The following is a 25,999-nucleotide window of genomic DNA, read 5'->3' as shown; positions in this document are numbered from 1 at the left end:
CTTTATTTCAATGTCTGCTGAGAAAAGCCTTTCCCTTTATGCCCTAGGAGATGGGTACAAACCAAAACACTTGAGGCATGTGGGCGGCTCAGTCAGTTGAGATTCCGACTTCAGCTCAGGTGGTACTTCATAGTACGTGAGTTCGAGTCCCACGTTGGACTCTGGCTGGCAGATTAAAGCCTCGAGCCTGTTTTGAATTGTGTCTTCACCTCTCTCTGCCCGTCCCCTGCTCATACAGGTCTCTCACATAAACTTAAAATTAAAAAAAAATTTTTTTTAGTATTTATTTTTGAGACAGAGTGTGAACAAGGGAAGGGCAGAGAGGAAGACACAGAATCTGAAGCAGGCTCCAGGCTCCGAGCTGTCAGCACAGAACCCAATGCGGGGCTTGAACCCACAAACCACGAGATCATGACTTGAGCTGAAGTTGGATGCTTAACCAACTGAGCCACCCAGATGCCCCCCTAAAAATTTCTTCCAGTAATCTCTATGCCCAACATAGGGCTCAAATTTATAACCCCTAGATCGAGTCACAGGCTCTTCCTACCGAGCCAGCCAAGCACCCCAAAAACCCTCATGGTAAGAATTTAGAAAGTGGGATGCTCAAGACCTCAAAGCCTTCTGGGGGGCTGAGGAAGGGGTCCGCAGCTCTGGGTGGCTTAGATTCTGGGGTGGTGGTAGCAGAGTTCTAACATAGCCCACTTCAACCCTGGACCTCAGGACACAGTTGGTTAAGTGCGTGCAAACTACTTTGATGACTTTGTTTAAAGAATGTGACAACTGATGTCACTTCTGTTGGTCCTCCATCAACATTTGAGACCACTTCGGACATGTCCCCCACTTCTGCTGTGAAGGGTAGTTTTCAAACACAGGATTTTGGAGGCTTGGGTAGAAGTCATTCTTTCCCTCTCTTCAGATTAAGCCCTACACTCAACTAAAACAAAACAAAGAACCCATCTTTCCTGTGGATGGAGGGACTCCAGCACAAACCACATGCTGGAAGCCAAGGAAGCAATGAAACAGGCACCCGGGAGAGAGCCGGCATCCCAATCCCAGGGTGCAGTGAGCGCTGACTCACGGCGCAGCCAGAAACTCTGGAAGCAAAGAGAGGCAGATAAAGATTTGTTTTATTGAAGAACGGATCTGTGTTGTTGCCGAAGCCACTATGTACAGACAACAGAGAGGGGATTTTATTTCTTGGTCTCCTCCTCCTTGGACAGAGTCTTGATGATCTCCTCCTTCTTGGCCTGGAGCCGTTCTTCACGGCGCTTGCGCGCCTCCTTGGTCTTAGACCTGCGGGCCTCGGCCTGGTCGCTGGATGATGGAAGAGAAGAGGTGGGTCAGTCTGAGAATAAATGAGCTGCTCAGACAGAAGCACATGCCCAGACCTCTCCAGAGCCTGGTCAGCTTGAGAAATGTGTCGTCGGGGCCACCAGAGCTCCTGCTTCCCCTGGCCCCCTCCCTACCCTGCAACGATGGTAGGCGGTGAACAGAGGAGCACAGATTTCTAACACGACGGCCACAATCTGGACAGACCGCTGTCTGAGAAGCTGTCAGAGCAAGTCAAAATTACGCAGTAGCGTATTTCCAAGGTCTCAGAAGAAACCTTGTAACCAGCCCCCACGACAGAGCAGAGAACCAGCCCCCACGACAGAGGCCAATTCCTGAAAAAACTTACGCCAGAAGCTTCTTGCGAGCCTTGTCTGCCTTCAGCTTGTGGATGTGTTCCATGAGAATCCGCTTGTTTTTGAACACGTTGCCCTTCACTTTCAGGTACAAGCTGTGATACCTGGGAGGGTAAGGCGCAGAGGCTCTGGTCAGGGATGGATCAGAGGCCGGCCCCGCGCCTGCTCCGCTACAACAAGGTCCCTAAGGATGCAGGGTTCCTTTCCGCTCCATTCTGTAAGGAGTGTTTCCCCCAAAATATGACTTTTTGCGTAGTTTCCAGATACAAGAGCCTGCGTGGCAGGGAAGTTCAATTTTTGGCTATCCTGATGGTATGTGTCTGGGGGAGGAGGGGGAGGTGGACAACAAAAGGACAGAATGGAAGAATTTTTCTTTAAAAAAAAAAAAAAAAAGTCTAAGACAAGGTGCCTGGGTGTCTCAGTCGGTTAAGCATTCAACATCATGATTTCGGCTCAGGTCATGGTCTTGAGGTTTGTGGGATGGAGCCCCGGGCTGGGGCCTGTTTAGGATCCTCTGTTTCTCAAAATAAGCAAATGTTTTAATTAAAAAAAAAAAAAAGGGCTTAAGACACATAACGGCTCCTTCCCCAAGGCCAATGAGGCAGATTGTGGGTCCGTGCAGAGAACAAGCTAAGGACCAAGCGAGTCTTAGGGGCTCAAGAAGGGGGTGTGCTTACATGTGGCGGTCAATCTTCTTAGATTCGCGGTATCTTCGGAGCAGCCGGCGCAGAATCCTCATCCTCCTCATCCAGGTTACCTTCTCAGGCATTCGGGCATTGGCTGTACCTTTTCTCTTACCTGCAGGGAAGGTGAGTTAAGCCCACTGTAGTGCCCCCTGGGTCTCAAGTCCATTGCTAGAGCCAGCTAACGGGTCACAAGGACAGCTACCAATTTCCGAAAGACTTTATAATTCAGTCATGTGGCAAGTGCTTGATCTCGTACTTTCCATTTTACAGACGAGACTAAGCATTTCTTGCCATTTATTCACTTTAAGGAAGCCTCAACAAGGCTACTATTCCCCCACTGACTTTGTGCACAATGTGTGACAGGGTGTGCACCAAGGCAGTCCAGTAAGTTGGAAGGGGCTTTAATGATGGTGTGACCTTCGCCTCCCCTAAATCATCCTAACCCTAGAAAATGGTTTTAGGATTTACTGGATGTTTTCAAGTATGTAGTAGAATCCTTGGCGTTAGTGCAGGGGCTCAGTAAACGTGACCTCTTTCTACTGATACCCTCAACTCTAACACTATTGTTAACTTTCTGACTGCACACAAAGAAAGCTCACCAAATATCGTGGAGTAAGAAAAGGACTTAGGAGGAGACAAAAGGAAGGTGGGGGGGAAAGATCCTGGATATATTGCAGTCTAGACTTAGGCAGCTCTAATTTAAGTCTTAGAGAAGGAGGAAGAACACACTTACCAATGCCCATATGCCTGCCCTTCCGACGGGCCAAAGTGTTTTTCCGGCATCGAGCCCGGGAATGGACAGTCACAGGCTTCCGGATGATCAGCCCATCTTTGATCAGTTTCCGGATCTGCTGACCTGGGAAAACATAACGTATCCAGTCAGTGTGCCGGGACCTAGCCCCAAGAATACCAGTCACAATCCGGAGTCCAAACAGGCCAGGCCAGAGGTATCACTCACAGTCCTAGCCCAGTGGTCTCAAAAATGGTACAAATACTAGAACTTCTGCTCATTTGTCTTCTGATAAAAATTTTCCTCGTATCTTTTTAGATGTTACAGCACACTCAAATTTTACGTACTTAGGGATGTGTGATCAAAACAGTGTGCAAATACAGCTTAGTCCTTCAGATCCTGTCTCAACTATTAGCTACTGTTCTAAAGATTAGGATATTTTGAGCACGTGTCACGATGCCACAAATTCAGACTGCTTAAGGACTTCCCTGGTACTGACCAACGTTCTTTGCTTGACCAAACTACCTCCCAGGCCCACCTGTGCACTTCAATGTTCCCGCAGGCAATGCCTGATCATCCTGGCCTGGTCTTTAGCAACAATCCAGTTAGCTCAGTTTAGCCAGAACCATCCCCCTTTACCACTAAGGGTTCCTTTCAATAATCTTCCATACACTGACCCTCACACCTCCCTCCTTGGCCATGAATTCCTACCTGACCATGCTATGTTCAGATTGGATAGCAATCCGTTGCCCACTGCAGTGGTTCCCACGCTTCCAACAACGGTCCTGAATAAAGCCTGCCTTACTACCTTTCACAATGATCATAGGACACTTTTCTGTAACAATGATTACAAGGAAGGAATGTGGATATGTTTCTATCTACGGGACTGACATCTGTTTAACTGCCCTGAATAATCATATGGCACAAGGCCTTTACTAAAGCCTGAGGTCCCAGGTCTTCCCAATCCATTGCTTCCATCATTTCCTTCGCGCTCTCTCCTACCAGTCCCTGTATGTCTCCTCAAAAATCCTTCACACACCTGTAAAACAAAATACCCACTCTCGCAATAAGCATTAATACCCAGTGCATTAACTTCCATCATGTCACTCTGGCAAATAGCAGGGGCAGGATCCCTGGCATCTCTGAATTTCTTTTGACTCTGAAGACCCCAGACTATGGGCTTTCCTCGGTTTGTTAAGAGCCAATACAGTCGTGACATCTTTCATCTGATAAAGGAGGAAGGGGAACGGTGAAAAAGACCCCAAGAACTCACGGGAGTTGGCATTGGCGATTTCATTGGTCTCATTGGGATCCAACCAGACCTTCTTTTTGCCACAGCGGAGGACACTGGAGGCAAGCCTCTTCTGAAGCCTGAGCATACTGTGACAAACAAAACACTATCAGGCCCTGGAAGCCACTCTCGGGCAAAAATGAGCATCCCCAACAAGACATACCTTCCGATCATTTGATGTTGAAAACATAAAAGATGGAAATCCGTATGTGTGGGCTCTCAGTATTTAGGGCAAATTTCTCTTCCTCCGACCCCATGTTAAGTATCTTTCCTATACCAGGATCTTTGTTAAAGCCTGTGCTGTGCGTTCCCGTAGGAAGCAACGGGCTGCCCTGGATTGAAAACAAAGCCCAAGCTATACCTTAACTTTCCTGCCTCAGCTCACTCTCCTGAAAAAAGAGGTTTAACCGGCTAAAAATGGAATGAAGAGGGGGCTTAGACCCTTTCTGGAACTGAGCTCTAAAACCAAGAGTGTAACGTGAAGACTCCGAGGCCAGTGTATCTGGTTTGCTAGTCCTTTGCTTCTCGGACCCGGGACCCGTTTTCGTCTTCTCACAGTCATAAACTTACGTTCTGCTAGCTTTAGAGTTTTCTTATAAACTGTGCATGAGGTGGAAGGCGTTAAAGTGCTATGGATCGCCTCACTAGAAGCAGTCTGAGGCCCGCGGCCTACTCGAGACGTGGCCTACGTCACATGGAAACAGGGATCGGCTCCGATCCGGGGCGCCCAGCGAGTAAGGGGACCACAGCCTAGTTCCCGTCGCAGCTCATCCTCTGCCCGAGCAGGTCACCCGCGATCCGTATGGGGTGCGGGGCCCACCCTCCCCGCGGCCTAGAGTTGTCGGGACGCTCTCCCCCCCCCACCGTCCCCCATCCCCTCGAGACCGGGGCCTGTGCGCTCCGGCCTACCCCAAGCTCCGGGACCGGCTGCTTCAGGGCTGCCGCCACCTCATCTCGCCCACCCGGGGCCATGGAAGCAAGCCCTGCCGTCCTCCGACACCTCGGATTAACCAAAAGCAGAGGCCCGCACGCCCTCACCTCATGGCTGCAGTCGCAGCGCCGAAAGGAAAGAACTGCCTCCGGCCAGGCTCCTCCCATTATCTGTGAAGGGGAGAGCCCATCCCCTGCCCCCCTTTCGCCCGTATTCCCCTCCGGCCCTTTCATCTTCTGCCACCCCAAACTGACTCTTAGCCTCTGTGAATACCGAGATAATACAAGCGTAATCTCGGGAATCGGTTTTAAACTTAAAAACATATAGAAAATATACCCTTTCGGTGAGGCAAAGTGGTATAGCCCGACTTCCTACTAGTCTTGCGCAGCAAGCGTACCTGATCACGTGGGTATTGGAAGCCGGAAGTTGCGACTGGATGGGCGCAGGCGGGTTGTGGTTTTGCTGGAGTGACCTAACCTTTGCAGGCGTCCTGGATTCTCAGGAATGATGTTTAATTAGCGGGAAAAAAAAAAAAAATTAGTGAATGGAGTAAGAGAAGATCACGAGCGTAGAGATCAGCCAAGAGGAACACTTTATTCACTTTCGCAGTACATTGGGAACCCGTGCAGCGCAGATCACCAAATACACTAGTTTATGTTTTTGTGCCACTGCTGTCCTTAATCTCATAGTGCTTCAGTTTGCTCTTTTGTAAAGTGTACGTAATCCTAATATTTCTGTGATCCCTTGTGAAAACCACATGAGTTAATTTTCTGCGGAGGACATGAAGGCAACAAGCTCCTTGGTGACAAGAACCAGTCTTGTTTGGCTCAGTGTATGTATAGGCAAGGGGTTCTGCATACAGTAAGCATTTGAGAAATAGTGCATTGGCTCAGTGAATGAATACTTGGTGAAAGTTAAAAAAAAATTGGAATGACAGGGCCATCCATAGTTCTTTTCTCCTTCCTGAAACACAGTGCAAAAACCCAAAAAGCATATTCTAGGACCCAGGAAACCTAGATTGGAGTCCTGGGTCTAACGCCTTGATTGGCTCTAACTAATTACCCATCTCTATCGATAATCTGAACTTTACTCGTTGCTAAAGAGAGCTAAAGAAAGAGGAAGGAAAGTAAAATGTATGCCACATCTTCAGAACAACACAGTTAATGTTATTCTCATAGCTGAGTGAGGTAGCAGAAATTGAAAATTCAGGTCTTTCTGAATTCAATATCCTGCCTTCTCTGTCATACCAGGTTCTCTTGTGCCCAAGGGACAGATCAAACTCCTGTTTAGGGTTGAATCTGTTTGTAGAACAACATTGATGTACTTCATCCTTACTCTCCCTCAAAGTAATGCGATTAGAGAAACAACTTAAGCTGGCCATACACTTGTAGAACCCAGGGTGAGAAGGAGTCGATGTATTCCAGTTTCTTCTCCAGCAGAAGATAGCAGGCTGGCCTTTATATTAGGGTCACTGAACCTAGGCAAATCTTGTCCATTCTACTTCTCATCTCCCCTCTTTGAGGAACAAGGGAAATGGATAGAGAGGTAACCATTCCTCCTGTCATGACAGACCTCTGCTCAGCACCTTTCAGCATCTCCAGACATCTAAGGAGTCCATCATTTAATTTCATTCCAATAATCCTCCACATCCTCCCAATAATCCCAGGTAACAAAGACACCACAGTACAGGCAACCCCATTTTACAGAAGTGTAGTGACTTTTCCAGGGCCACACAACCAGAAATAGCCTGAGTCAAATTGACACTTGAGTTTTATTTTGTTTTTTGTTTTGTTTTGTTTTAACTTAACCTCTGTGCCCAGTGGTGGTGGTGGGGAAGCAGGGTTGGAGCTGGAACTCACAACCCTGACATAAGAGTTGCATGCTTTTTTTTTTTTTAACGTTTATTTAATTTTGAAAGAGAGAGACACAGAGAGTGAGAAGGGGATGGTCAGAGAAAGAGGGAGACACAGAATCAGAAGCAGGCTCCAGGCTCTGAGCTGTTAGCACTGAGCCTGAATGGGGCTGGAACCCACAAACTGTGAAATCATGACCTGAGCTGAAGTCGGCACTTAACCCACTGAGCCAGCCAGACTCCCCAACACCAGAATTCTTGCTAGAATCTCCTACTCCTTTTCTCTCCATAGGTAGTGGTGGGTGGGGTCCAGGCCTTGGATATTCATCCCCAAATCAACGATGAAGGGAGAACACTTCTAGGTCAAAAGTCACTAGATCTGGGACACCTGGGTGGCTCAGTCAGTTAAGTGTTCGACTGACTCTGGCTCAGCTCATGATCTCACGGTTTGAGTGTTCGAGGCCCGAGTCAGGCTCTGTGCTGACAGCTAGTTGGCTCAGAGCCTGGAGCAGCGTGTCTTCAGATTCTGTCTCCCTCTCTCTCTGACCCTCCCCTGCTCACGCTGTCTCTCTCTCTCTCTCTCTCTCTCTCTCTCTCTTTCTCAAAAATAAATAAAAAATTAAAATAAATAAAATGAGAAAACTAAAAAAAAAAAGTCACTAGATTCGATTTTAGCTACTCTCCTCTCTCAATCCACATTTCTTCCCACCCTCTCCTCTCTTCCAAGGAACAGGGACCTTGCCTTCTTGGAAGGGTCTGGGGGGATTCTAGGGACTAGGGCAGAAAAACTCCTGGGTCTCTGGGATTTCTAGTTGTCTGTGTTGCGCACTCCCTTTGGACATCCTTCTCACCCCCAGCCTCAGCCTCAGGTTGTCTGGCCAGCCGGCCGGCACGGTTCTGTGGGGAGGGAGAGGGGCCTTTCTGTTAGGTTCACGTTAGCCTAGGCCCACACCGGGGAGAAAGGAGTTAACGCCAGGTCCCAGGATCAACGGGATCGGGAAGTTCCGGCGGCCCAAACTGGAGTGGAAGGGACAGACAGGCTAAGTGCGAGCAGTTTGGGACGGAAGCGGGTGGGGGGGGCGTGCCAATCCGCGCTTCACCTCCCTCAGCGCTTGGCATCCACCGGTAAACCGCGGCCCCCGCTCCCTGCCCCAAGGCAGGATTTTACTCCTCCCTCCACCCCTAGACCCAGAGGGGCCGCCGTCCTCCCAGGCCGGTCCGCGCCCGGCGCTCACCCCCTCCCAGAGCCAGGAGGGGCGTGCCTCGCTCCTGCAGCCCTCCCATTGTCTGTGCGGAGCCTGCTGAGGGGCTGCGAGGGGCGGGGCCGGGGCGGGCGGAGGGAGGGAGGGCGGAGGGAAGGAGGGGCAGGTGGGAGCGGAGGGGGCGGGGGGAGATGCTGAGCCTTCAGGGGCGGAGGAGGCGGCGGCAGCGGCAGCAGAGGAGAGAGCGGGAGGAGGGACGGGAGGCAGGAAGAGGGCAGCCGAAGGCCGGGCCAGGTGGCTGGAGCGGGTACCGGCTGCGCTGCGCTGCTCTCGGTTCCGACGGCCTCTCTCATGCGCTGAGGGCGTCCGGCTGGGCCGGGCCGGCGGCCGGAGGGGAGGCTCCTCTCCATGGTCCAGAAGACCAGCATGTCCCGGAGCCCTTACCCACCCTCCCAGGAAATCCCCATGGAGGTCTTCGACCCCAGCCCGCAGGTGAGGTGTGGTGGCCGGGCCCAAGGGTAGGGGGGCCGTTCCCGCGGACCTTGTGGGGTCGGCTCGAGGGACGCCGGGGAAGAAGGAGTTATGTGCCCGGCGCGGAGGGGCGAGGGGCGCCTGCGCGCCCCCAATCCCTGCGGGTTAATGATTGATGGGCGCTTGGCCCGGAGTTGAGCTGCGGTTTGGCGGAGCGGGGAGGGGGCGATCGGGCCGCCTGCCATCCTCGCCTCGGCTCCCCAGCGTCAGGGTCTCTGCTGCTTGGGTACCGGCTCCATGGGTTGAGAGTCGGGGTGCTGGCGGGGCATCCGGGGGTTGAGGGAGGCTGGAGAGCGAGCTCAGGCAAGGGGGCGACGCAGAGCACGCTCAGGGGCGCCAGGCGGGGGTGGGTGGGGCGGGGGTGGCACTGGGTGATGGCCGAGGCGATGGTCAGGGCGGTGCCAGCAGGCCTTCAGAGCCGCAGACACTGGCCTTAGAGGATGGGGAAGGGGCCAGCCCTGGGCTAGACACCCCCCCCCCCCCTTCTTGGCACATCAGCTACATCCCTATTTTGGACCAGCTTCCCTATCCCAACACCCACATTATCTTTCTTTCTCCACCCCCCTCTCCTCCCCAGCCTTAGAAAACGCCTCCAAAGTTTGGAAAGTTGGATGGATGCCAACTCACTGTCCTGGAGGGGAAGAAGCTGTGTTACCTGGGTAGTGGGGGGGTGTCTGTGCCCCACCCCTACTCACACTTTTCCTACATCCTGTGTTATCCTCAGGAAGGGACATTCTTGGGTGTGGTGTGTGCCCACAGAGTGACCAGCTGGATCTGGGGTGTCTGGTTAGGGTCTAGGGTGGTCCTACCAAGGGATTTCTTTGGGACAAGGCCGTTCTCTAATCTGGCAACACTCCAAGGCTAGCATACCATTAACTCTTCTCTTGCTGTGGCCAGCCTAGAGAAACTGTAACCACCATGATAATGTGGTTGATGGGCATGGGGGTGGGGAGAGCAGGTTAGACCTAAAAATACCTCCCTTCTCCACCCTAGGCCCCTTGGATCCTGGGAGGCAGCTGACTGGGGCCTTCCTTTCAGCTGTCCCCTGTCTCTCTGGGTGCCACTCCCTTTTCCCATCCTGGGGTGGTGGTGGTGGTGGTGTGGTGAAAGAGAGTCTGGGGCTCACTGAAAGATCCTCTTAAGTTTGTAAGGCTCCTCAATCCTAGAGGTTGGGTATTTGCCTGGTTTGAAAGAAGGAGATGGGAGGGAGGATTTTTGAAGTGTTCCCAGGTACCCTTCTCTCCCATCTATCCATGCTCCTTGTACTCAGGCCGAAGGAACCAAAGCCCCTAACGTGATCATGTCTTATCTAGCTTCTTTGGCAAAGAAACTCTAGGATTGAGGGTGAGGGCAAGGGCTTGGAGGGCCTGAACCCTCAATCATTCCCCCCCACCTTACTTTGGACTGGCCTGGGGCCACATGTGTATGTGAGTTAAGAAGGGCAAGGAAGCAGCTCCTTTTACAGGAGGCCTGGAAATACCTGAATGTGTGGCTGCTCGAGAGGTCAGGCAGTGTCCACTCCACCCAAGCCAGGAGCCCAGCCAGTGAGACTGAGCCAGCCTACCCCAGGAACCCAGTGGGGCGGGGGGAGATTGTGTCCTGGGCTTGTCTTGGGGGAGGGCTGAGTGGCATTGAACTTGATGCAGCCTGGTGGGGACCATGGGGACTGGGCAGAGGCAGTGGCAGCCAGGGGTCAGAGAGTGGAAACTTGGTCCCTTTCCCTGAAGGGAGGGGTGTGACCACTGTGATTATGAGGAGGGGGCTGAGGACAAGTCTTGCGGGGTTGGGGTGGGGGGGTGCCCACTGGGATGGGTTGGGGTTAGATGTTTCCTTTCTAAATACAGTTCCATGCTCCACTCCCTTCAGCCCCCTCCCCGGAAATCTAGTTTTGGGTCTCCCAGAGCTGAGAGCTGCCACTCCCCTCCCCACTCTGCGGAAAAATGAAGGCAAGGTTCGGTCATGGGAAGAGCTAAGCTGGGCCTGGGTTGGCGATTCCTCTTCTCTCTGGGGGCCACAGGCACTCTCGGCCCCCTCTGCTCCGGCTGAGGGGGAAAGGGAGGGGGACTTTCCCCAGTTCTCTTGGCCCCCTTAACACTGCGGGCAGCCTCTCCCTTCCTGGGAAGCCTCTGCAGTCTGCCCAGCATCTTAATTAGCTTTGCTGCCTAATGAGCCTCCAGCTTCTCAGCACCTCTCCATTCCCAGCCTCTCTGGCTTGGTTTGGGGGTTTCTGTGTGTGCTTCCTGAGGCTCTCTTGCACTGTCCCCCACCTCACGGCTGTGGTCAGGGCTGTACCATCTCCGGAAGAAGATGGGGGTGGGGTCGTTCAGATCAGGGGCTGATATTCCCCAGGCTTGGCTGTAAGCTCTGGGCTTCATGGGATGAGGGTTGGAAAAGGCCCTTTCTGATTCCACTCTTGTCCCTTCCTGGCTTCTCCAGGGCAAATACAGCAAGAGGAAAGGGCGGTTCAAAAGGTCTGATGGGAGCACGTCCTCGGATACGACATCCAACAGTTTTGTCCGCCAGGTAATGGGGAGGCTGGGCTGAGAGGAAGGAGGTGGCTGGTTGGTGGAGACCAGCATTGGTGAGCTGGATCTGAGGCTTTCTCCAGGCACCCTCCCCCATGTCATTTGTCACCTGCCTGGAACCGTCCCATCACCCTTACCCCGGTGACCTCCGCATATACTGTCAGCTGCACCCACTCCCTCGGCCCCCGCCCCGCCCCTCCCCCAGCTCCAGGCATCAGCCCCTGCTGCCTGCCTGCGTCATCTCTTTCAGGGACAGCCTGCCTCCTTCTAGCTTGCTTCGGGCTGTCACCCACTCCCCCTGCCGGCTGTCTGCTTCCATGTCCTCCCCCAGAATCTGTGACAGCGTGGGGTAGAGGCAGAGCCTAAGAAATGTAGAGCCAGGTCATTTGGATCCCTGGAGCCCCTGTTAGGTAAGGGTCAGAGAAAGGCCCACCACACGTCCAGCTATGACTGTTCTTTAATATGCAGAGAGAAAGTGTGTTGGTAGTGGTGAGGGCAGGAGCGAGTTGGTTTCAGAGAGCCCAGCACCCCTGAGCCAAGGGAGATAACTGAATAGCTTTCTGGGGTCTTCTGTTCTCAGTCAGGAAGATGCCATTCTCCTCTGTGTTCTCATTCTCAACCCCAGGCCATCTCAGGCTCAGGAAGAGGCAGCCAGAGAGGCATGTGGTTGCTATGACTACAGAGCATCTCAACAAAGCCTGGTACCCAAAAAAGGCGAGAAAGGCTTGGGATCAGACCAGGAAAGGGAGTATGCCGGAGAGGAAACGGGAAGGGCACGTGAGGGCAGAGGACAGAAGGGAGGTCAGCCCCCCTCGGGCTGGAGAGAGGCTGGTGCCATGCAGATCCACCACAGATTGGAGCAAGCCCTTCTTTTTGATTCTTCTGTCTCCACGACGCTTGCCACCTGTGACTTGAGAGGGTCAGACAGGGAGCCCTTCATCCCGGCATCTCCCAAGTACACAGATGGATGGGAAGTCCTTTCGGCAGTCTTTTCCTCCTTCCTCCTGTTGCAGGGCTGGACCAGGGCCAGGGCTAGCAGGAATGACACTGTGCTCAGTGTGATGCCTCTTGACAGAAAAGGGCCTTAGTTCCTTCAGTGTTTGCCACCACAGGGGATCAGACCCCAGCCTCTAACCCTTCCTCCTCTCAGCTCCCTCTCTCTGACCCCCAGTAGGTGGCAGGGAGTGGGGGAGCAGGCCTTGCCACATCTCTGAGCTAAATATACCCTCGCAGTTTGCACATGTAGCAACTCTGCTTGTAACCTGAGCCCCCCGGGGGAACGGACAGTTTGGGCCACCCCCTAGGCCAGCAGGGCCAGGCACTGAGGGCGCCGGGATGGAGGCGCCCAGCCGGACCCTCGTAGTGGTGAGCCAGGGATGGGGAAGGGATGGGTGGGAGCAGCCCCAAAGGGAAAGCTGGTGGGTGGCGGGGCGGAGAGGGGGATGTCTCACTCCAGCCTGTCTCCTTGTCTCCTCACCATTCCTGCTCCTGCCATTTCTGATATGTCTCTGTGCGTGCATGTCTGCGTATGTGCGTGTGTGCGTATGTGTGTTAGGATCAGTAAATGCATCTCTACCACCCTGTGTCTGGGTCTGTTTCTCTGGCTCTCTGGGCATCTGTCTCCCTGACTCTGAGGGCTCCCCTCAGGAGGCATGGAGAGTGGTAGGTTAGCTGGATTTCACTCTCTTTCCTTTTTGTCTCTTTCCTATCTTCCATTAGTGTCTCCACCCGGACCCTGATCTTGCACCTTCGAGAGCCTCCCATTTTTTTTTTTAATATTTTTTTAATGTTTTATTTATTTTTAATACAGAGAGAGACAGAGCATGAGAGGGGGAGGGGCAGAGAGAGAAGGAGACACAGAACCGGAAGCAGGCTCCAGGCTCTGAGCTGTCAGCACAGAGCCCGACGCGGGGCTCGAACCCACGAACGTGAGATCTGACCTGAGCCGAAGCCGGAGGCTCAACCGACTGAGCCACCCAGGCGCCCCAAGAGCCTCCCATTTTTGTAGTCTGACTGGGCAAGGAATGGGCAGCCTCACTAGCTAATGACCAGGGCCCTCCCGAGGGAGGTGGGACTTAGTTTCTTCTCTTTCCTAGGTCCCCTCCATAACAAGCTAATGGGCATTCCTGGCCAAGTGACCCTTTTGTGGCCTCAGGAAAGAACCTTCACATGTCTGCAGTCCTGCTCTTGCCCCACATCACCTCCTGTCCCTGTAGCAATACCACCGCTGCCCAGTCACACAGATTCACACCTCTTGGACCCTGCCCTCACGTGCCGCACACCGTCAGGGACACTGAAACCTAGCCCGCTCCCCTGTTCGTGCTCACCTGCCCCTCTGTGCATTCAGTCATGTCCATCCAGCACATACCATAGAACGCACCCTTCTAAACACATTTGACGTTGTACATCCAAGCACACTGGTGAATAAGCATGTTCATTGACACGTAGGGTCTGGACAGGCTACCTGTCTTAGGCATATGCCTGCATTCCTGATGGAGCTCCTTGGGCTCTGGGATGGTCAGTGTGGTCGAGGCCAGCTTCCTGGCACAGCCAGATTTCTGGGCCTGCCTTGCCCTAAGCAGTCAGTAGCCCTCGTATTGGAGAAAGGCCTGTCCCATGTCCCGATGTGAACTTGCCTCTTCTGCCTGCACTACCCCAGGAGTCTTGGGTTTGCTTTTGTATCTTGTGAGAGCCGGGGGGTTGGAGCTCCTCTGATTCTGGCCAGAGAAGTGGGGATCTATCTTCCCTCACCTCTGAGCAGAAGATAGCCAAAGTTTTGGCAGCCCCATCGTGCAGGGCAAGAGCAGGCTGCCCACGGCCCACAGTGCAGAGAGCTCAGGCCTAAGCTGGGGCTGCTGTCCCTGGAAGGACTCAGTGGGCCTCTACTTAGTCTATCTCAGCTGGTGCCGGGTGGCAGGAGAGGGAAGGAGGAACAGGGAGTGGAGACTCATCCCCTGGCACTCCTCCCCTGCATGGTGCCCCTATCAGATTCCCACCCCTCCCTGGGCCCCAAGCAGCTGTCCTTGGACCTGCCTTAACCCTCTGCTTGCTGCTTTCACCCTTCCTAGGGCCACACTTTCCCCAGGGGCCTGCAAATCTCAGTCCCTGGGGAACTCTCATCTAATGCCATCTTTTCGTAGCCCCTGTGGCATCACGCAGGGCTGCCTGGGGCTTGAGGCATCCATGATAGGTGGCTGGTACCTCTGTGCCTTCCGTACGCCCAGAACTTGGGAGGCAGTATTGGCCCTGAGCTGGCCCTGTCTGTTTTCAGGGCTCAGCGGAGTCCTACACCAGCCGCCCATCGGACTCTGACGTGTCTCTGGAGGAGGACCGGGAAGCCTTAAGGAAAGAGGCAGAACGCCAGGCATTAGCTCAGCTTGAGAAAGCCAAGGTGAGAAATACAGAATCAGAGGGCTGTGCTGGCATTATTTCTCATGCCCCCAGGCCTCAGAGATGGCCTGGACAGAGCCGGGGTCAAGGCTTGGTCCAGCCACTTCTTAGCTGGTATACCCCAGGGCCTCGATGTGCCTCTGTCTTACAGCTGTAAAATGTGGGCTACACTACTTGCTTTCTTATGTAGTATAATAAGTGCTTAATAGTGTCTCTATATGTAATAAGAACTTGAGACTTTCCATTTCCTTCTGGAGTCATACTTCTTGGGCTGACTCTTTTTAGCTGTGTGATCTTAGGCAAGCCATTTAACCTTACTGAACTTTAATCTTCTCATTCATTAAAATGAAGATAATAATAGTATTTAACTTCTTTTTTGATTTTTAAAAGACTTTATTATTTTCCTTTTAAGTAATCTCTACACCTGATGTGGGGCTTGAACTCACAACCCTGAGAACAAGAGTTGCACGCTTCACTGACCGAGCTTGCTGGGCTCCCCAGTAGTTAACTTCCTAAAGTTTTTGTGATGAATAAATGAAGTAATGCTTGTGAAATGTTTCACACGATGCCTAGAACAGTGAATGATAGCTACTGTTTTGTTTTGTTCTTAATGTTTTTTTATTTATTTTTGAGAGACAGAGAGAGACAATGCAAGCAGCGGAGGGTCAGAGAGAGAGGGAGATCCAGAATCTGAAGCAGGCTCCAGGTTCTGAGCTAGCTGTCAGCACAGAGCCTGATGTGGGGCTCGAACTCACGAACTGTGAGATCATGTCCTGAGCCGAAGCCTGACGCCTACCCGACTGAGCCACCCAGGCGCCCTGCTACTGTTCTTATTATGATTACTAATATTCTTTCGGGTCTCATTCTGGGCTAATACTTACCATCCCCCACGGCCCCCTCCATCCTGAGAAGGCTGAATTCAAATTTGAATTTTTTTTTATTGTGAAATGTAACATACACACAGGAACACTGCTGAAACCATTCAGTATACATTTTAGTGATCAACAAAGCAAACCTCGACATCATCCCCACCCCAGTACATTATGTCGGGGTGTAACCCTCTGGTTGTTATTCTCCCCATGCACTTCCTCTAGACCAAACCAGTGGCATTTGCTGTGCGGACAAATGTCGGCTACAACCCATCTCCAGGGGATGAGGTGCCGGTGCAGGGAGTGGCCATCACCTTCGAGCCTAAGGACTTCCTGCACATCAAAGAGGTGGAGAGAACACTTGGTGTCTGGAAGAAGGGCAGGGTGGTGGGTACCAGGAGATGGGCAGCTGGAGCTCTGAGCCAAGCAGAACTTGGTGGAATCTGCTGTGTGACCTTAGACAAATCTCCTCATGTCTCTGAGCCTCTAATTTTCATTGGTACAATGGGGTGGCGATGCCTAGGTCACATGGTTGTTGAGAGGGGTTGTGATGAGGCCTGGAGGTGGAGAGGCAGTGTGCGGGCACACGTAGGGGTCAGCATTTCCTCCTCTCCCTGCCTTTCGAGGGACCGGGATGTGCTGGGGGCAGGGTGGTCCATGGCATCAGAGGGAGTTCTGAGACTTGTAGGCTATGCTCCGAGGCTAGAGCAGGGGGCTGGCTCTTTGAAGGTGCCACCTCCTGGGCAGGGTTGGCGGGTCCAGGGCTGTTTTCTCCTGAGGGTAGCTGCTGGCCCGCCACTCCAATCTCCCTCTTGGTCTCTCCAACCCCACCCGCTGCTGTTTGCAGAAATACAATAACGACTGGTGGATTGGGCGCCTGGTGAAGGAAGGCTGTGAGGTTGGCTTCATCCCAAGCCCTGTCAAACTGGACAGCCTGCGCCTTCTGCAGGAACAGAAGCTGCGCCAGAACCGCCTCAGCTCCAGGTGTCTAGCTGGGGACCGCGGAGAGGCCATCCAGCTGGGACAGGGCCTCAGGGGTTGACCCACTGCCCTGGGCGCACAGAGCTGCCTCCGACATCGCCAGTGGGGCTGGAGGGTCTCCAGGGGAGTGGGGGGCAGGCAGCACATGAGCAAACAAGGTTCCCCCACCCTCACGCCCACCCCTCCGCTCACAGCTCCGTTTGCCTCTCTGCCCACACAGCAAATCAGGTGACAACTCCAGCTCCAGCCTGGGAGACGTGGTGACTGGCACCCGCCGCCCCACACCCCCTGCCAGTGGTAAGAGCCATTGCCACCTTAGGGAACGGGGTGTGGGTGGGGTGGGAGGGAGGAGCTCCTGGGTGGGGTGGTCTCCCCATTGCCTGTCCCCTCCTTTCCCTGCAGTAGGGGGCACCCCAGTCCTGAGTCCTCCAAACACCTCCAGTGGTACCCCCTCCGTGAAGAGTAGGGTACCCCACAAGCCGGGCCCATCCGTGCCCATTCTCTCATGTCTCTCCTTCCCATTTCTTTGGTAGCTCCATCTCTCTGCCTGACTCCCCCACCCTACCCCCATTCATTTCTCCTAGCTCTGTTCCATTCACCTCTTCTTCTTTCTTTTTTCCCCATCCCATCCCTGCCTTCTGTACTGTGTCTCCATGTCCATCCCACTCCTCCCCACCTCGCCTCCCTCCTCTCTCCTGACTGCGGTCCAGGTAATGAAATGACTAACTTAGCCTTTGAACTAGACCCCCTAGAGCTAGAGGACGAGGAGGCAGAGCTCGGGGAGCAGAGCGGCTCTGCCAAGACTAGTGTTAGCAGTGTCACCACCCCGCCACCCCATGGCAAACGCATCCCCTTCTTCAAGAAGGTAATTCTTGCTGCCTTCTGGCAAGAGGGCAAGAGGTCAGGGCCCAGCTCTGGGGCAGGAGGAGGGGGCCAGAAGGGATTCAGATGCAGTACCGGCCTGATCCTGTGGGGAGCAGGGCTTCCTGCCAAGGAGCAGGGAGGGGGCGGGCAATGGGCACATCCAGCTCTGTACACAACCCCACCCTGGCCCACCCCCCGGAAAGGATGGTTCTTGCAACTGAAACACCCCTGCCCTTGGCAGGCTGTACCTCCTGACCCCACCACCACTGGAATCCGGGTCTGGTGGTAATGAACCTGATCTCATCCCTCACTAGCACTGGGATATTCCATGCTTGCCCCCCACCCCTGCATGTGAAGGGGAGACTGGAATGGTGCCCCTTCTTTGTCCTTTTTGGACTCTCTGGGTCTAGGGTGGGCACATGGGCGTCTCCTGGCTGCACAGCAGAACAGTTAAAGGAACCTTTAAAGTGGGAAGTTTCCTGGACTGCACTAGGGGTAGGAGATGGGCACCAGATTAGGGGCTGTCACCCTTCCCAGCTCTTTCCCAAGACCCAGAAAGGGGAGGGGTATGTCTGAATATTCCCAAATCTTATGGGTTGACTGTCAGTCCTCCCAGCCCTGATTTGGGACCATCTCTGGCTCCCCTGTGGCATGGGGTCCCGTCCCCTCTCTCTGGCTCTGTCTGTCACTAACACGCATGCCCTGTTATCTCTCCTCGTCCGCCCGCTCCCCCTCCCTCTCTTGTCCTGGTTCCTTCCTTGCCCTCTGCCCCTGCCTGGGTGCCCCTCCCTCTCTCCCCCACTTCCCCACTCTTGGCAATCTCTGGACCCAGCCAAACAGAAGCAGAAGTCGGTGAGTATCACAGCTTTCTGTGTCTCCCTCCCCACCTCCTGGGATGAGCTAGTGGGACCTTCTAACACCCATTCTTGTGCCCTCCCCCCCGACCCCCATTTCTCTCACCCTTCCTGATTCTCCTTGGCCATCCCTCCCCACCCCACCTCAATCCCCACATCTGGGCTCTGGGACCAGGGGGAGGACAGGATGCATGGGGGAACCTGGAGGCTGGGGAAGTGGGGCTAATGCCATCCCCATTCTGGGCTTTCCCCTCCCTGCTTCCCCCTCAGACAGAGCATGTGCCCCCCTATGACGTGGTACCTTCCATGAGGCCCATCATCCTGGTGGGACCGTCGCTCAAGGGCTATGAGGTAGGAGCCCCTAGAGGGGAGTAGACCCAGAGGGACCCAGACCTCTAGAGAGATGCTACAGAAAGTTTTATACCCCACACAGATCTCTTGGAAAAGCCCAGATTCCCAGGGTATCTCCCCAGAGGGTACAGGCCTTCAGAGAAGCCTCCCAGAGGGCCTGACCCATTGGGAGGCCCACTCAGAAGTGTCTGGTTCTCCCTCCATCCTCCAGAAACCTCCCTCCCCAGCAGTGTCCTCCCAGAGATACCACCTAGAAGAATGTTTGAAATCGAGACCCCATTGGAAGCCCCTTAGACCCAGAAAGAACCACCCCCCCGCCCCTCTTAGAGGCCCACTTATCTCAGGAATTTAAGAAGAAAATGGAATGTGAGGGGGTAAATATTCAGCAACCCACCCACACCTGACTTCTCCCCCGCCAACCCCAAACTCAGGTTACAGACATGATGCAGAAAGCTTTATTTGACTTCCTGAAGCATCGATTTGATGGCAGGTAAGACCCCACTCTCACTCTACCCCTCTGCTGCTGGGGGTGGGCAGGGTGGCTGGAATGATGAGTCTAGGACTCCTGGACTGAGGGCTAGGGCCTGGGGCCTGGGGAGTGGGCAACACCTTCCAGCCAATCTCGACCCCTCATCCCCCTTGCCCATCCCTCAGGATCTCCATCACTCGTGTGACGGCGGACATTTCCCTGGCTAAGCGGTCAGTCCTCAACAACCCCAGCAAACACATCATCATTGAGCGCTCCAACACACGCTCCAGCCTGGGTGAGCCCACCATGCGACCCCCGCTTCCGGGCCCAGGCGTGGGAAGGGAGGGTGTAGGGGGACATCTCCAGAAGTGTTATGTTGCCCACCGTCTCTTGGGGAGGCTCCCCTACATTCCCCCTCCCCCATGACTCTGTGTCTCCCAGCTGAGGTTCAGAGCGAGATTGAGCGAATCTTCGAGCTGGCCCGGACCCTTCAGTTGGTTGCTCTGGATGCTGACACCATCAACCACCCAGCCCAGCTCTCCAAGACCTCACTGGCCCCCATCATTGTTTACATCAAGATTACTTCTCCAAAGGTGGGTGCGGGAGCCTATCCCTAGTGGGGACAGTAGTGCTCTGGGGTTGGGTGGCCTGTCTGAAATCTCAGCAACTGCTTATTAATTCTGTGACTGAATCTCCCTGAGCCTCATTTGTCTGCTCAGTAAAACTCCATCAAATGGACATTGTGAAGATTGAACCTAATGTGAATGTTTAGCACTTAGCAAAGTGTCTAGTATAATGTGCTTCATCCTGTATTGCCCAGTATAAATATCATTAATAGGGTCATGCAGGCCAGTCCCCTGTCTCCACTCTGGTTGGCCTCCCCTCCTTGACCGAGGAGGCTGAAAGAGTTCTGGGCTTTTTGCTGCAGCATCACCCAACGACTTGGCAGTTGGGAGGTCTTTTCTGTCATTTGGTTTTGTCCCTTTTTGCTGCACTGTCCTCACTTGGACCTTGATAGCGATGAATCGGTAGGAAGGCTAATTTACTTATTTTTCATACTGCAGCTCTGTGAGTTTTCCCTCCTAGATGTTAGTAGGGGGTTGAGAAACATGGAGGGTGAACTCATGGGAAGTATTTGAAGTTAGACGATAGCATTGGGCTCAAGTCTTTGCTCTGGTTGACTCATTATTCAATTAAAGTTTGTTGTTTGGTTGTTGTTTTTTTCTGGAGCTTGAGATCTTTGGAGGATTTATTTAGCCTCTGAGCCTCTGTTTCTTCACCTATAAAATGGGAACTCAAATCCCTCCCTTGTTATTGTGGAGAGGATTTCAGGTGATGATGTAAAGAGCCCAGAGTTCTGTCTGATTCATGATGACAACCAAGGGCGGTAACTCTTACCATTTCATGATACTTCCCAGCTACTTAACCCTAACCTTTCTGAGTCCTCAGTTTCCGGTGAGCCGTGAAGGGAATGATAGGGTTTAAATACTTCCTGGATGGTTGAAAGGATCAGATGAGATAATGGATATCAAAACACTTTGGGAGCTAGACACTAACAGATGCTTCCTGTTTCCCCCACTGGTCACTGAGGTTGAGGGTGGGGACTCTGGAGCCAGAATGCCCAGAGTTAATGTCCCAGCTCTGCTGCTCCCCCAGCTCTGTGCTCCTTGGACAAACCACCTAACTCCTCTGTGCCCATTTCCTCGCCTGCAAAATAGGGCTCCGCAAATGGTGGTGGTGAGGATTGCGTAAGTGGATTACCCTTGCAAAGTGCCTGGTACCTACTAAGTTCTATAGCTTTTACTTTTTTTTTTTTTTTTAAGATTTTTGTTTTGGAATTATTCCAAGTCTAGAGAAAAGCTGCCAGGAGAGTACCGAGAACTGCTATTCTCTGACTGCCCTTCGTTCAAATTCACTCATTTAAAAAACTTTTTTTTTATTTTAATGTTTTATTTATTTCTGAGACAGAGACAGAGCATGAGTGGGGAGGGGCAGAGAGAGAGGGAGACACAGAATTGGAAGCAGGCTTCAGGCTCTGAGTTGTCAGCACAGAGCCCGACGTGGGGCTCGAACCCACAAACCGGAGATCATGACCTGAGCTGAAGCCGAATGCTTAACCGACTGAGCCACCCAGGCGCCCAAATTCACTCATTTTTTAACAGCTTTATTGAGCTAATTCCCACATCATTCAACTCAGTCATTTAAAGTATATTATTCAGTTCTCTTCAGATTCACTAATTTTAAACATTTTGCCACATTTACTTTATCTTTCTCTATATATGTATTATATGTATATATATATATTTTTTCTGAACCATCTGAGAGTAAATTGTGGATATCATGTCTTTATTCCTAAATACTTCATCAAGTATATCTTAAGAGTGAGGATGTTAATTTACATAACCACAGTACAGTTGCCAAATTCAAGAAATATTGTATTATTTTAAAATGTTTATTTTTTTAATGTTAATTTATTTTTTAAGAGAGAGTATGCATGCACAAGTCGGGGCAGGGACAGAGAGAGAGGAGGACAGAGGATCTGAAGCAGCTCTGCGCTGACAGCAGAGAGCCTGATGCGGGGCTCGAACTCAAGAACTGTAAGATCACGACCTGAGCCAAAGTCAAGCACTTAACTGACTGAGCCACCAAGGTGCCCCTAAATTAATTAATTAGTTAATTAATTAATCTATCTATCTATTTATCAAAAGAGAGAAAATGCAAGTAGGGGAGGGGCAGAGAGAGAGGGAGAAAGAGAATCCCAAGTAGGGTCTCGGGCTGTCAGTCCAGAGCCCCATGGGGGCTCGATCTCATGAACCGTGAGATCATGACATAGCTTAAATCAAGGGTCAGATGCTTAACCGACTGAACCACCCAGGCACCCCAAGAAATATCTTAAATAGTCTGTCATTTTTCATCAGTTGTCCCAATAATGCCTTTTATGGCAATTTCCCCCTCGACCCAGGATCGTGGGTTGCATTTAGTTGGTTTATCTCTTTAGCATTCTTAAACTGTAATATTTCCTCAGCCTTCCCTGGATTTTCATGACACCGACATTTTTAAAGAGTACAGACCACTGATTTAGTAGACTGTTCCTCAGCATGGGTCTGCTTGGTGTTTCATTGTGATGAGGTTTAATTTTGCATTTTTGGTGGTAATAGCACCAAAGCGGTGTCTCTCTCTGCGTGTGTGGCATCAGGAGGCACGTGGTATCGTTGTCATTGGTGATGTTAACTTTGACCATTTAGTTAAGGCTGTGGCTTTATGTTTAGCTATTATTTACCATTATCATTATTGTTATTAAGAGGAGAATAGTACTAGTGCCTACCTAATGAGAGATTGTCAGGACTAAATGAATTGACCATGTAGAAAACACAGAATAGTGCCTGTACCAAGCAGCGTCCCTTAAGGCTGGCTGCTGCTGTTAACAGGGAGATGTCTGCCTGGTGAATGAAGCCTGTGACGAAGGTTAGAGGGTTCAGGAAGGTTCAGGAAGGAGAATCACTGCCTTTCAAGTAGCCACTTCCCAGGAGAGCCTGTGCTTTGTGTAAGGATGGACACGGGGTGGGTGAGGTCGTTTGTGAAGATGTGGCCAGGGCTGAGAGTCATCCAGCATCCCCCTGGCTCTGATACACTGGCTCCAGTCAGGACCTGCCTCTCTGATGCATGCATTGTTGGGGCCCCTCTAGCTCCTCTCTCTCCTCCCAAACCAGGTACTTCAGAGGCTCATCAAGTCCCGAGGGAAGTCTCAGTCCAAACACCTCAATGTCCAAATAGCGGCCTCAGAGAAGCTGGCGCAGTGTCCCCCTGTGAGTGCTCAGACCCAGGGAAAGGGAAGGGGGGACATTTGGGTTGTCCTGTTTCCTCTGGCCTGCACGAGAGGCAGAGTGACCAGGAGCACCAGGGTGGGGTCTATTAATTGTGCACTGGTCTTTTGGGGAGAAGAGTGCTGGACCCCGGAAGAACCACTTCTCTGTGGAGAGGCCGGCCCCTCTTCCAGCTTTGGTTGCCTTCTATCTAGAATGAGAGAGTTGGGCTAGTCTGGGTACCAAGACCTTTGGTAGCTCCGACAATGTATATATCTGAGAGTCCTCCTTTTCCTGGACATCCAGAGGTTTCTTTTTAACTTTGTCCTTCAACCTTCTGACTCCACCCACTGCACCCAGGCCACACCCCTCACCCCCTTGGTCACGCCCAGCTCATCCCAGCCCTGCCCCTAACCCCGCCTCCGCAGGAAATGTTTGACATCATCCTGGACGAGAACCAATTGGAGGATGCCTGCGAGCACCTGGCTGAATACTTGGAAGCCTATTGGAAGGCCACACACCCGCCCAGCAGCACTCCGCCCAATCCGCTGCTGAACCGCACCATGGCGACTGCAGCTCTGGCCTCCAGCCCTGCCCCTGTCTCCAACCTCCAGGTACAGGTGCTCACCTCACTCAGGAGGAATCTCAGCTTCTGGGGCGGGCTGGAGGCCTCGCAGCGGGCCAGGTCGGTGCCCCAGCAGCAGGAACACGCCATGTAGGTCTCCCCCTCCATCTCCTCTCCTGCCCAAGGCCCAGAACTGGAGCGCAGGGAACATGGGGGAGGAAGGGAAGAGCTTCATTTTGTAAAAAATGTGGTGAGTGGCAGCTTTTGGTGTCTGTGGTTTTTGATGGGTTTGGGGCTGGCTGGTGGTGCCTCCCTGGGCCTGGTCCCACAGGACTGCATCTGCTGCCCCAGGGGATTTTGGATATGAGACCTGATCGGGACCTTGTTATGAGACAAGAGACTAGGAAGAAACCATAAGGAAGACTGATATTTTCACTCACTGGACTCCACACTCATTTCATTTTTATTTGGTTTTAAATTTAGTTTTTATAGTCATCTCTGTGCCCCGTGTAGGGCTAGAACTCATGACCCCAAGATCAAGAGTCGCATGCTCTACCAACCGACCCAGCCAGGTGCCCCTACACCCATTTTAGACCCTACAGAGGTCACAGCATTTTAGACCCAACAGATCTAGGGCTCTTAGACCCAGGGAATCCCACGGAGCAGGGCCATTAAACCCAAAGAGACTGTCCCCTCTCCCAGAGTTGTAACCCCAGAAGTTTCCTCAGAGGGGACCTAGAATGAAGCATCTTCTGTAAGTTGATGCCGTACCTTCCATCCTTCTCTCAGTGAAACAGATTCTAGGGAAGGCCCTCCTGTGGGTGCCCTGCCCTGGCTCGGCCTCCTCCCACGGGAGCCGCTTCCCATCTCTGAGCTCACACCATTATTTGGTTCTAGATTCGAGCCAGGAGAAAGCCATGAAATCATTCTAAGACCATTGCTTTTCAAATTTGTTTTCAGTAACAGCCCATTTGTTCATTCAAACTTAAAAGGAAGCTTGGTATATAAAGTGTCCTTGCTGTACTCAGAGGAAGCTGGTGGCTTGGCTTCCATTTCACCTCCTCAGGGACCCCTGAAGCACTTTTGTGCCCTTCCCACTCCACCCTCAGTCTCCAGGGAACAGCCTGGAAACTACTGGTCTAATCCCCGTCACACCACCGCAGAGAAACTGAGCCATAGAGAGGAGAGTCATTTGCTCAGGGTCACCCAGCCTGAAGTGGCAGGCCATCTCACCCAAGGCCTTCTCACCCAACCACCACCGTGGTAACAGTGACCATCAGATCACCTTCATGTGGCATTTGGCACTGTGCATGTTGGGCCCCCTCACTGTCCCTAGTGGGGGGTAGAGACCCATCGGCTTACTCCAGCCTGCCGTCCTGATCTTTGCTGGGGGTACCCGGGGAATCCCATCAGCCTTGAAAAGTTTGTTATCTGACCAGGGAATGGATGGGGGGAGTGTGGGGCTCTGGAAGCCTGCAATTAGGGTCTGGTTTGGGCTGAAGGAGCTGGGGGTAGTGAGCTCTGAGCGGAAATCCCCTTAGTATATTTGGAAAACTGGGGCAGTGACTAACCCAATCAACCACTAACAAGTGGTGATACTAATGAGCTGTTAATGATGATTTAGCCCAAGGTGGCATTAATGATGTGCATTGAGGAAGCAATGACTAATTGTTCGTGGGCTCTCTACTATGGTTACCAGAAGAGTTCAGGCCTCCTCGTGTCTTATGAATGTTGGGAGCCTCCTGTCTCAGTGGAGGAGCAAATGCCCTGAGGTCTGTCCTCTGGCTGGGCTGTCCAGCCATTTGCCTGGCTGCCCATCCCCTAGAGCCGGTACCCACCTCCTTTAGCCAGGCTGAATATGTTGGTGCAGTTACTAACCTACCTTGCTTTGTTGTGTCTCTCTCACCCCTGCCTGATCTGCATGGTGTGTGCTGTCCGTCTGCTAACCAGGGACCCTACCTTGCTACCGGGGACCAGTCGCTGGAACGGGCCACCGGGGAGCACGCCAGCGTGCACGACTACCCAGGGGAGCTGGGCCAGCCCCCAGGCCTTTATCCCAGCAGCCACCCACCAGGCCGGGCGGGCACCCTGCGGGCACTGTCTCGCCAAGACACGTTTGATGCCGACACCTCTGGCAACCGAAACTCTGCCTACACGGAGCTAGGAGACTCATGTGTGGACATGGAAACTGACCCCTCAGAGGGCCCAGGGCTTGGAGACCATGCAGGGGGGAGCACCCCACCAGCCCGGCAGGGATCCTGGGAGGATGAGGAAGAAGACTACGAAGAGGAGCTGACCGACAACCGGAATCGCGGCCGGAATAAGGCCCGCTACTGCGCAGAGGGTGGGGGTCCAGTTTTGGGGCGCAACAAGAATGAGCTGGAAGGCTGGGGGCGAGGTGTCTACATCCGCTGAGAAGC

General features: G+C 52.8%; 2 protein-coding genes across 5 annotated transcripts; one reads left to right on the top strand and one right to left on the bottom strand.

Moving 5' to 3' along the window:
* Positions 1-1,107: 1,107 nt before the first annotated feature.
* On the bottom strand, positions 1,108-5,524 carry RPL19 (ribosomal protein L19). 2 transcript variants are annotated; one of them, XM_029928734.1, is made up of 6 exons: positions 4,556-4,577; positions 4,375-4,481; positions 3,105-3,227; positions 2,363-2,483; positions 1,679-1,789; positions 1,108-1,314 (listed from the first exon to the last, which is right to left on the bottom strand). In XM_029928734.1, the coding sequence occupies exons 1-6, from the start codon at positions 4,564-4,566 to the stop codon at positions 1,191-1,193; spliced, it is 597 nt and encodes a 198-aa protein (XP_029784594.1). In that variant the 5' UTR covers positions 4,567-4,577; the 3' UTR covers positions 1,108-1,190. The 2 variants fall into 2 exon arrangements, with proteins under 2 accessions (XP_029784594.1, XP_029784595.1); XM_029928735.1 differs by lacking the exon at positions 4,556-4,577 and adding an exon at positions 5,431-5,524 and having other exon boundaries at positions 1,112-1,314.
* A 3,067-nt stretch (positions 5,525-8,591) lies between these two features.
* CACNB1 (calcium voltage-gated channel auxiliary subunit beta 1) lies at positions 8,592-25,994 on the top strand. Of its 3 annotated transcripts, XM_029928986.1 has the most exons (14): positions 8,592-8,869; positions 11,345-11,431; positions 14,705-14,824; positions 15,918-16,040; positions 16,540-16,676; positions 16,894-16,970; positions 18,370-18,389; positions 18,662-18,742; positions 19,174-19,232; positions 19,397-19,506; positions 19,653-19,804; positions 22,922-23,017; positions 23,443-23,628; positions 25,530-25,994. In XM_029928986.1, the coding sequence occupies exons 1-14, from the start codon at positions 8,786-8,788 to the stop codon at positions 25,992-25,994; spliced, it is 1,797 nt and encodes a 598-aa protein (XP_029784846.1). In that variant the 5' UTR covers positions 8,592-8,785. The 3 variants fall into 3 exon arrangements, with proteins under 3 accessions (XP_029784846.1, XP_029784847.1, XP_029784848.1); XM_029928987.1 differs by lacking the exon at positions 18,662-18,742; XM_029928988.1 differs by lacking the exons at positions 18,370-18,389; positions 25,530-25,994 and adding an exon at positions 17,384-17,538 and having other exon boundaries at positions 23,443-23,831.
* The last annotated feature ends 5 nt before the right edge of the window (positions 25,995-25,999 follow it).

The sequence above is a fragment of the Suricata suricatta genome, chromosome 17 (genome assembly GCF_006229205.1).
Source record: "Suricata suricatta isolate VVHF042 chromosome 17, meerkat_22Aug2017_6uvM2_HiC, whole genome shotgun sequence".
Classification (NCBI taxonomy): Eukaryota; Metazoa; Chordata; class Mammalia; order Carnivora; family Herpestidae; genus Suricata; species Suricata suricatta.
This window is presented reverse-complemented; position numbering and strand designations above follow the sequence as displayed.

Bases quoted from the DNA above. Each gene is read 5' to 3' on its own strand.
- RPL19 (XM_029928734.1), bottom strand. The intron at 3,228-4,374 runs GTGAGTTCTTGG...ATGTTTTCCCAG, and splicing joins AATCGCCAATGCCAACTCCC to GTCAGCAGATCCGGAAACTG. The intron at 1,790-2,362 runs GTAAGCACACCC...TTACCCTCCCAG, and splicing joins AAGAAGATTGACCGCCACAT to GTATCACAGCTTGTACCTGA.
- CACNB1 (XM_029928986.1), top strand. From the start codon at position 8,786: ATGGTCCAGAAGACCAGCATGTCCCGGAGCCCTTACCCACCCTCCCAG. The intron at 18,743-19,173 runs GTAGGAGCCCCT...CCCCAAACTCAG, and splicing joins CGTCGCTCAAGGGCTATGAG to GTTACAGACATGATGCAGAA. The intron at 23,629-25,529 runs GTACAGGTGCTC...TCTGCTAACCAG, and splicing joins CCCCTGTCTCCAACCTCCAG to GGACCCTACCTTGCTACCGG.